This window comes from Cheilinus undulatus, linkage group 11 (assembly GCF_018320785.1).
Source record: "Cheilinus undulatus linkage group 11, ASM1832078v1, whole genome shotgun sequence".
In the NCBI taxonomy this organism is placed as follows: domain Eukaryota; kingdom Metazoa; phylum Chordata; class Actinopteri; order Labriformes; family Labridae; genus Cheilinus; species Cheilinus undulatus.
The window spans coordinates 27,283,482-27,294,270 of NC_054875.1; the positions used below are offsets into that span (position 1 = coordinate 27,283,482).

The 10,789-nt window shown below is 39.2% G+C and overlaps 1 protein-coding gene across 1 annotated transcript; it reads left to right on the forward strand.

Annotated features, from left to right (window-relative positions):
* The first annotated feature begins 656 nt into the window (after positions 1-656).
* Positions 657-10,750, forward strand: arhgef3l (Rho guanine nucleotide exchange factor (GEF) 3, like). The gene is made up of 13 exons (XM_041800283.1): positions 657-835; positions 1,069-1,114; positions 1,211-1,261; positions 1,762-1,818; positions 1,909-2,016; positions 2,102-2,257; positions 2,869-2,931; positions 5,021-5,117; positions 5,432-5,508; positions 5,718-5,975; positions 8,671-8,841; positions 9,729-9,918; positions 10,229-10,750. The coding sequence occupies exons 1-13, from the start codon at positions 798-800 to the stop codon at positions 10,474-10,476; spliced, it is 1,560 nt and encodes a 519-aa protein (XP_041656217.1). The 5' UTR covers positions 657-797; the 3' UTR covers positions 10,477-10,750.
* Positions 10,751-10,789: the final 39 nt, after the last annotated feature.

The following is a 10,789-nucleotide window of genomic DNA, read 5'->3' on the forward strand; positions in this document are numbered from 1 at the left end:
GTTTAAGTGTTAGTTCACACATGCATTTAGAAGTGCCATTTAACTCTCCTCTCTGACCTGGTTGGGTTTTTCATCAGAAGTTTCATTATACAACATATCCGGGAAGTGCAGCTTGAATCAGCGAAAAGCCTACCTGAGAACACAAAATGAAACCCCTAATCAGATTATATTTGATGTAGAGAATGCAGGAAAGGATAGTGAACCTCATTAATTTGCTGAAGTGAATAAACTGTACATCTCAAACTTTTTCACTCCTTAACACATTTTTTTTCTTTTTCATCTTTTTTCCTCTTACACATCCTCCAAGCAGCAGCACAACCTCCGTACTTATGTAACTTCATTTTTATGAACATAATGGGATACACAAAAGCATCCAACCTAAATTTTTCATGGCATATAACCTCATTAACTGAAATAATTCTGGTAGTAAATGCATAAGAAATTACAAATTGTATCAATAGGTGGTGACTATCTAATCAGTTGTTAGTTGCATCCCTAGTCCCCACTATAATCATTTAAAAACATTCTAACATTCTGCCAGTGCAAAGAAGACTTAAAATGTTCGAGCTGAGTTTTGAACCCTCCTCTCTGAGAGGAGCGGATACATGAGTATGTGCAACTCAAAAGGATGTGGTTGATTGTGAGATGAGGAAGAAAGTGAGGAGGAAGAACTCCACTGACAGAAACTTGCTCTGTGTTACTGAAACAGGACTCGGTGTAGAGTTGGATCGTGACAGTTTTTGTCTATTTGAGAATGTTTAATGTTTCTGTGAAGATGTACTGAAGATAAAGACAGGATGGAAGTGGAGGAGTCTGGTGAAACAAAGACTTCCTGGTAAGATACATAATATGTCCATGTCTGTTTTCTACCTTGAACGTTACTGCCAATAGCTGACGACATGGAATCACTTTTAACAGTAATTTAAATGTGTTCGAGGGACAGTGTTGATGTGCAAACAGATGCTTAAAAATGCTCTGCTAATAATATACTTAAATCCAACCTGTGATTAAACCACACATGTTCACACAGATCATTGCTAGTGAAGGTTAATGTATTGCTCTTTGAAGGTGCACAAATCCAGATGAGAGACACATCCTCTGTGATCATGCTGGGGTAAGTTGAGCAGCCTTATTTCTATTACTCCAATCCTCTTGTCTAAAACTTGGTCTTTGTAAAACAGCAAATGTTTGTTTTAATTTCTGCTTCTAGAAAAAGAGAAAACAAGACCAGGCCCCTGAACCTGTGATCAGAATCACAGAGGTGCGTGTTAAATCTGAAACACACCATAAAACTGTTTCATTGCCATCTTCATCTCTCTCTCTGTCTCTATGTAACGGAAGTTAATCAACCTCACCTATGTGACCACAAAACTCAGTGCAGAGCTGACGAGAGAATTTCGACGGTACAACCGCATCAGCTCTGATCGCACAAAACTCCAACCGTACCTATAAAGCATCTTGTTACATTTCAGCTATTTTTTTCATTCATTCATGTCATCTTTCTGAAGAGGAGCTATTTTGATTTAAATGCCTTCCTCTTAGACTGCTCTGTATGTACAGCTGAGTTACAAAGTCAAGAAAAAGCAGGCAGACATCTTGTATATTACTACAGAGACACAGTTTCAACCTCCTTCCTCTTTGAAAGTGTCACACAGGAAACAACAGATCTGCACCATGCAACAACTAAACCTTCCTCATCTCTCTCCTCTAACTCTCTCTGTTTGACCTATAAAAAATTCGTGACATGTGCTGTTTTTTTAGGATGAAGAAGAAGATGAGGAGGGGGAAATAATGTCTGACCACATGAAGGACTCTGAGGTAAGTTTCCTGTCCTGAGAGGTATGAAAAGTCTGATATATTAACCCCTTCAAACTGGTTTTTAACCTCATAGTGTCAATCTCATTGTAGGAGCCCTGTAATAAGAGGGTCAAACCAGTGGCTAAGTCTAACAGCCTCACAGGGGTCATAACCCCTGTGAAGACCCCTGCTCTGAAACGCATCGGGCAGTCCATTTCGGTAACAGACCATGGTTGAACACACACTTGTAGTGATACCAAAATAAGCATCTGTTTTTTACGTGCAGCCTCTCCTCTTTTCTCAGCGCTCAATCAGTTTTCGCACAGAGGCTCGACCATTGCCCCCCACCCCACTGCGCTCTAAGAAGGCCTCATCGTTTCCACGCAGACGAAACAGCCAATGCTGGAGCGACACTGTGGAGAGTCATGACCTCACTGCAAAAGAGATCAAACGGCAAGAGGTACAAGGGGCAGCATGCTAAGTTTAGGAAAATAAAACCTTTAGCAGGTGCATTTAAAGCTACTGTGAAGAATGTTAGGATAATGTTTGCTTTTTCACTGTGTGGCTCCACAGTGAAAAAGCAATACCTCTTGTCCCTTTACTATCTCTCTTTTTCATGCTGAAATATTTTTCTTCTGGAAATGCTCAGAAGTGCTGTGGACAATGCAGCATGATGTAACGTCTGACAACTACCCTGCATCAAAGTTTGTGAGCGTAAAAATAGACTACATAGAATTAATCTGTTGGTCTTGTTGGCTTTTGTAGGTCATTCAGTAGCATCAGTATTAATTTCAGCCTGTTTCATAACTAGATAAAAACTCCCCAGGAGCTTTAATAAAGTGCATTGGGGGTATGTGGGTCAAACTGCAGGGCTGTGGTTGTACTGTGGGCGGGCTTGCCAGCACCTACTCTTTGTTTCTGTAAAGCAGCTCTTCAGAGCCATTATGAAAGAGGATGTGAGCTGGCACTTTAGGCCAAACTTCCTTTATTGAACAATCAGCTGTGAAAGCAAGAGTGTATTTACATGTTGTCCTGTGTATGCTTCAACATGATAGTGTCTCTGTCCTGCAGGTGATCTATGAACTCACTCAGGGGGAGCGACAGCTCATTGATGACCTCAGTCTGGTCAAGAAGGTACAAAAGCATTTGAATTTAATTACTTAGCATTAGGGCACTGTTATAATTTTGCATATCCAATATTGATCTACTTTAATTAAGACTTGACCTGAACAGATTCAGTCTAATTAATCTTCAGTAACGATTGAATCAATCATTTCCATTATGCATACAAAAGCATTCTTCTGCAGCCCCTGTCCTGTGGTAGGGGTGGCAGAGGGGGTTCATCCTAATCAAATGAGTGTTTTTTTTTCTCTGATCCAGTGTCTTTTTTTTTTTTTTTTTTTTTTTTAGTTTTTTTTTGGGACATTTTTGTGACTTTAATTGATAGAGGAGGATAGTGGATAGAGTCGGAAACAGGGATGAGAGCAAGGGAGATATATGCGGTGAAGGGCCTCAGGCTGGATTCGAACCCGGGCCGTCCACGTATGTGGTAAACCACTAGGCTGTGTTTATTTTATCTGTGTTTATATACCTGTGTTTATTTTGTCGACTAGAACTATGACTAAAAATGTTTATAGACAGCCTTTTTTCCATGACAAAAACTAGAATAAGATGAACAAAAATAGATCTGTGATGACTAAAACTGACAAAAAATATATTTAGTTTTTTGTCAAGATGACTAAAACTAGAATAAAATGTAATGTAGTTTTCGACGGACATTCAAAATCCGTGGTATTTCTCCACTGTCAAATGACAGTGCAGCTGTATCTCTTCTGTCTCTCAGCTGTAGAAAGCAGGGACCCCAGATTTCGCAGAATGCATAGAACACACTACCATAGTTTGGTACCAGATTTAGGCAAGAAAATAAATGCTTGGACTAAAACTAAAGACCAGAATGTGAGGACTTTTTATGGACTAAAACTAGACTAAAATGTTTTGAGTTTTCTTCAACTAAAACTTAAAAAGGATAGAAATGACTAAAATGTGTCTAAAACTAAAATGCATTTCATTTAAAGACTAAAACTATGACTAAAATTATTAGCTGCCAAAATGAACTCTGCTCTGCTTTTACTGCATTAATCAGCAGTACACTGCATAATCAGTTAAGCAATCATTTGATGATTTTTTTCACAAAATCAATAACAATGTAAACACAATCCATCATGATAATTCATAAAAAAAACATTTGTGAAATGGGATTGAGATTTTCTTTTTGCTTTGATATGCATTGTCAGCTGTGAGGCCTTCTATAGAGCAGCGTGTACCTTTCCGTATCATGTCCAATCAATTTAATTGTACCCAAATGGACTCCAATCAAGTTGCGGAAACATCTCAGCAAGGCTCAAGATAAAATGGGAGGAACCTGAGCTAAATTTCAAGTGTCATGCAATGAATCTGAATACCTATGCTATTGTGATATTTCAGTATTGTCTTTTTAAATATTTGGTAACATTCCAAATTCTGATTCAGCTTTCATGACGGGGTACTGAGAGTACATTAATGAGAAAAAATGTATATATAATTTTTTCGACTGTATCATCAGGCCACCACATAACAAAATGGATAAAAGGGGGTCTGAATTCTCTCTGAATGCACTGTACATTGGTGGCCTTTCCAGGTATCAAGTGTGGGAAACACTGGCTTACCTCAAACTAATGTTAGTTAGAAATAGTTATGTGGCCATATAAGCCATGTATTTATATTAATTTATGTATATATTAATGAATGCTATTCAGATCACAAACATGGAGTACCTCAAGGAGTCTGTCTCGGACCTCTTCTGAACACAATCTTTCCTATTGATCTTCCAATAGGAATTAAAAAGTCACCAGTCTCAATGTATGTGGATGACTCAGTTCTATCTTTAGCAGAAGCCAAAATAAGCAGTTTAAATACTTATAAGATTGTATGCTTAGGTCAGTCAAAGATTTGATCAGCAGTAATAAACTGAAACTTTTAATCAGTCTTGAAATTACTGGTTCTTTATGTTCTTAACAAAGGCTTGGTATATATATATAATAAAGTGTTAAAACAAGTAAAGATGCAAAACTTTTGGGGGTTATCATGGATAATACTGGATAATTAACATAAGCATTGGAATACTTTATTGCAATGATGTCTTCTTATGCATTTATTCCCTCCTTAACTTTGCCTTGTGTTTTAGGTCTACTATGAGCCCATGCTGAAGTTGGACATCATGACAGAAAGCGAGCTTGGACAGATCTTTGGCACACTGGACTCTCTCATCCCTCTTCATGAAGGTAAGTCCTATCTTTACTTAATTTTCTCCATCCTCATTTTCTAGTCTTGCATAGACCTTATATTTCTTGGTTATTATTGATGCTTTTGTTGCTATTGAAATCTTAAAAGCAGCACCATTGTACCAAGTCATAAAAGGAGACTGCTCACTGGTTCATTAGTGGTGCATTGTTTCACTGAATTGGGGTTTGCTGGTGTCTTTTTTTTCAGTTAAGAAATCTGAATGAGCTGAATGTGATATTTTTGTCTTTGAGCATTCAGTCAGCAAAAATCAATTGTTTCTTTTTTTGGACGGTTCTGTTTTTGTTCCCTCCAGATCTACTGACTCGTCTGGAGCGGCTGAGGGGATCAGAGAAGACAGTCGGAGAGGTGGGGCCTACTCTTATGAACTGGGTGAGTATCTCCATGGAAACCAAGGACATAAAGACAAGAAGAGAAATCATAAAAGGCACAGCCCACCTTTGTTCACTCCAGTTCTGTATTTTCTCTGTTTTGTTCCTCTTCAGACTAGTGTCGCAGAGTTCAGATTGTGCAAATTTGCTTTTATCTGGCTTCATATTTCTCATCTCATCGCCCCTCCCTCCTTGTCTTGCTCCATTTAGTTTCCCTGTCTGGAGGCCTATGTAACATACTGCTGTAACCAGGTAGGGGCCAAAGCTCTGCTGGACCAGAAAAAACATGAGAAAAGAGTAGAGCACTTCCTGCGCTTGTGTCAAGAGTCTTCGTTCAGCAGGAAACTAGACCTGTGGAACTTCCTGGATCTTCCTCGCAGCCGATTGGTCAAATACCCGCTGTTACTTAAAGAGATACAGAAGTGCACACCTCCAGAGCACCCGGATGAGGACACGTTACCTGATGCTGTGAGTTTTGTGCCATGCTTGTTAATGTATTGTCCAATAAATCATGTCCTTGCCCTTTTCTTCACAAGCAGTTTCTGCTAGATGTATGCAGGGTCGCTAGTTTACACAGACTGCAGTGTCCATGAAATTTGCTGGTCAAGTTTAGCACACAATAAAAACCCTATTTGCTCACTGTAATATTTAGAAATCTTATAGGTTGTCAGAGTTTTTAAGGAGCATAAAAATCTGAATTTGTTCATCTAAATCTCAGAGTCTAACACACATATCAAAATTACTGAGGTTTAGGTCTGAAACATGGATGTGCACCACAAATGCCAATCTATACCAAATAAACATTGTACATTTAGTTAACTATGGGAAACGCTCTTCTAGGTTTTCTTTGTTTCAAAATTCACCAATCTGCAAGCATTGGGATTCAACTCAAGCTAGTCATCCCATTTTTAAATCTTGAATATTTCATACATCAATGCTTCCAGTTGGCAGCAGTTAAAGAAGACTGCAAGTGTCAGTAATCCTGTGACCTGATATGAATGACCGGAAAATAACAGGGTAAAATAGCCTTAAATTTGTGTCTGTCTAGACTAAGGTTTTCCGTTTGAGATGCGTGAGATGTCTTCTGTAGGTATAAATGACTAATTTGAATCAGGATTTCTCCAGACTAATTATAGAGCATGTGTTTTAATACTCCTTGCATATATATACTGTAAAAAAATATATACATCGAATTCATGTCCTAGCGCAGATTTTCTTTTAAATTCTTAAAAATCTCATTTTTAAAGTTACTATTAGAATTTTTTCACTGAAATACTGTCATAAGTTAAAAATGACTAAACATACTGCATGTTATTTTTCTTTTTTTACCTATGTTCTTATGTCACCTCAAATATTTACATTTTAAAGCAAGAGAAATGCTTGATTTTTATTGCAACAATCCATGTCTTAGATAATAGCAGCCGCTATGACAGAGTAGCCATGACAGAAATGGCACATTAAACATTGCAGTAGAAACTGTGACTTCAAAGGCTTCTTCATGATAGTTTTGCAGGCGCTTTACTGGACCACTGTGGTCAAGAGGGAGCTGAGCCAGAAGGCAAAGCTTTTTTAATGTTTGATTTATGTTCCAATCCTCACCTGTGGTCATGAACTCTGAGCAATGACTGAAAGAAGAGTTCAAGCGCTCAAACAGAGATTCCTCTGGAAATGCATTAAAGCTGTTGGTCTCTATGGCAAAGGTAAAGCTTCTGAGCATAACTGTGCACATAATGCATTCGTAGTTTAGGTTAACAGCATGCAGAGCAAGGCTAGAAAAAGTTCTGCTGTGCTCAATGTTCCCATCAGTACAGGTGCCTCCATAGTTCTCAAATGGAAGAAGTTTGGCACAAGCAGGATTTTGGAAACTGAGTAACTGGGGGACAGGGGCCTTCGTAAGAGAGGTGACCAAGAGCTTGATGGCCCCTCTGACTGAGCTCCAGAGATCATGTGAGGAGAAAGGACAAGTTCCAGAAGGACAACCATCACTGCAGCCCTCCACTGATCTGGGATTATGGCAGAGTGGCTAGATGGAAGCATCTTCTTAGTGCAACACACATGAAAACCCACTTTGAGTTTCCAATAAACTGCATGTAAAATTTTAAAAAGTGAATGAGGTCTGAATACTTTTTGAATGCACTGTATATCAAAAGACCCCTTTTCTCTGAACAAAGGAGAATACACAGTACTTTAAATCTCCAGAACATCACAAAGTAACCTATTTTGACAAATGGATGAAATATTACTCACATCTTTACAAACATAGACAGCATTTCACATCTGTTGATATTATATAGTTTGAACTGCTACTGGAAGCTGCTGTGCTGTATGTTAAACATATTTTATGCGTGTTTTATGATGGACTATAATTGTTCTCCACCATCAGCTGTGTTATGTTACCTAAGCAAGCCCAGTAATGTGAAACTCCAACCTCATAATGTTGTGGTCTCACTGGACATTTCCAATTCAAGTAGAGACGAGACAAGCAACTCAGCTCCTCTCCTTCTGCCCACCTTCTTTGCTTACTATTTGTTTGAATTTAGGACTTTGTTAAAGTAAAAACAACACATCATAGGGTGTATTTACGAAATAGTAAACCTCATTTTTTAATTCTATGAATGAAGGGGGAAAAGCTGTTTAAAGTGGCCTTCCTGGTTCACACTGCAAGTACCCCAAAAGTTTCTTTGCAAATAACTAGGAATGCCACTTTTAACAGATATTCCCCCTCATGAAAAATTCATCCTAAAAAGGAAAACAGGGGTTTACTGGTTTGTAAATAAGACTTGTGGAGTTCAGGATTTTTTTTTTTTTTTTTTTTTTTTTTTTCAAGATTCATTTTTGGGCATTTATGTGCCCAGTAGATAGAGTCGGAAACAGGGATGAGAGCAGTGGAGAGACATGCGGTAAAGGGCCTCAGGCCAGATTCATACCTGGGCCATCCGCGTACATGGGGCCCGCCCTAAATCACTAGACCGCCTGCGCCCCGGGAGTTAAGGATTTTTTTTTTTTTACTGAACAATCCCAAACAAGAAGTAAGCATCAGAGGTGGGCAGAGCTGAGCAGCCATCTCTACTTGTCATCTTTTGTTGTTGTTTTGGGGAGAGGGCATTTTTCTCCACCTTTTAGAAATGACTTTTAAAACTTTAATTCTACATCATACTTTCAGTTAGACTTGATCCAGAGCATTGTGGGGGAGGTGAATAAGAAGACTGGGGAGGCTGAATGTCAGTTCTACAGACGAGGTCTCAGCTACCTTGATGAGAGTCAAAGACTCCCAGAGATCCAGCAGTCCCGCTTCCTGTACTGCCACGGAGAGCTCAAGAACAACAAGGGTCAGGTAAATGCTCCCTGTTACAGGATTAAACACCTGGATGCTGCATCCTATTTTACAATGCTTTGATACTGCACTCACATAAACCCAATGTAATATAATTGTAGTTTCTCTATTGTTTTATGTAACTTAGTAGCTCTTTGATTTAGACTGTTAGAAAATTGTTCCCCTCTCTCCTAGCTGGGTTTGATTTGAGCAGGGCAAATATCTGAGCCCATGACATCCCCCGGAAATTACCCCCCCAACACTACAATATGAAATCACTGCTGTTGCTGTTGTTAGCCGATATTACTGCCTTTATTGAAAGTTAATAGTCAGCTACATGCTTTTTTTTGGGGGGGGGGGGGGTTGTTTTTGTTTTTGTTTTTTGTTTGTTTGTTTGTTTGTTTGTTTGTTTGTTTTTTGTTATTTCATTGTGAGGTAAATTTTCAAGATCTGTCAGCCACAATGGCCTACTGGTCATTAAAAGCATCATTATAGAGAGATTTGTACCAGAAAACAGTAAATTGAATCCCCAGTTTGTGTCTCTGCTCTGGTACAGAGCCTGCGCTCTGATCAGAAGCATATTTTTATTTAAGAGGCCTGTATTTCTTCTGATTGGGTGTGGTTTTAGTTCATTCAACCGATTTGCCCACACCTTCCCAGAGCAGATTTTACTGCCTTATTTTTTATGATTTTGAAGCTTAATAGTACAAACTTAGGCAATGTTTTCCATGACTCTAATTTGGCCTGGTGGTTTATAACACAGTGGCCTGTCATACAACAAACCTAAAAATAAAGATTTATTTATCATTTTACAGGGACTTTAATAGTTAATTGTTTTGTATGCTGTTTATCTAAATTCTGCTTGTTTAATGATAACTATGATTATATGGTGCTGTCTTCTTTTGCAGCGGCTGCATGTCTTCCTGTTTGAGCTGGCACTGGTTCTGTCTAGGCCGGGGGAGGACAGGGACGGAGCTCAGGTGTTCAACGTGTACCGACAGCCTCTGCCCAACGCCCTGATCAATCTGGAGGAGATCCCAGATGGGGAGGCTGCCGGAGGGGGCTCCTTCAGGGGAGCATTTACTGGAAATGACAAAGGTATCTTTTACATACAACAAAAATGTTGTGTAAGACTTGAAGGTCATTTTCATTCTACATGATTCAAGATTTGTCCCTTCTTTTCAATGTCTTAATAAAAATAGTGAAGATGGGTGTGATCTCTTTAAGAAACTTCTTCAAACTAACAAATAATTTGGATTCATTCAATCGAGATCTGGTAAATTTTTGACCAAGCTAAGCTTATAATTAAAAAAAAACAAGTCTCTTCCCCCAATAATTACAAGTAAGCCTTTGCCCTTACTTTCACTCATTGTCCTTCCTTCACCTGTTTTTTTCTCCATGTCCTCAGTGAGAAACTGTTTCCGTGTAAGCAGCAGAGGGCGCTCCAAAGCTCACCCTTACAGCCTGCAGGCCAACGACTCCTTCAGCAAACAGCAGTGGATCACCTGTCTGCGGCAGGCCATCGTCCAGTCCCGAGACCGCACAGCTCAGACCAGCCAGTCACAGCTCTCCCTTCACCCTGATCCCGCCCTGTGTCACATAGCCGACCTCAGCCTCAGCTCGGACACGGACATGGCAGAGCATACCAGCCGCTGACTGTGTGTGGACTGATCACAGAGGCCTCTGGGTGCCTGTGCATCTGTATATTGACTTTTTAGGAAATAAAATATGGACTACGTGGTACTGATCTGTATGGTTAGATGTCTGCATTGAATTTTCCACTTTGATGGTTTTCTTCGTTTTTAAGTTTTGATTTTAGTTTTGGTTTTATGATTGTGGTGAAGTGTGCCTCACACTCTTGGACAGTATTACTGAATGTGAATTTCCTGTATACATTTTTGTCTTTTTTTTAAATAAACTGACACTCAAAAGTTTGTTGAGGTACTCTTGGCAAAGGACTCAAAGACAA

What these genes read in the sequence shown, in the direction of transcription:
- arhgef3l (XM_041800283.1), top strand. Translation starts at nt 798, where the DNA reads ATGGAAGTGGAGGAGTCTGGTGAAACAAAGACTTCCTG. An exon ending in GGTGAAACAAAGACTTCCTG is followed by an intron (nt 836 to 1,068) that starts GTAAGATACATA and finishes TGCTCTTTGAAG; the next exon opens with GTGCACAAATCCAGATGAGA. An exon ending in TCCTCTGTGATCATGCTGGG is followed by an intron (nt 1,115 to 1,210) that starts GTAAGTTGAGCA and finishes TTCTGCTTCTAG; the next exon opens with AAAAAGAGAAAACAAGACCA.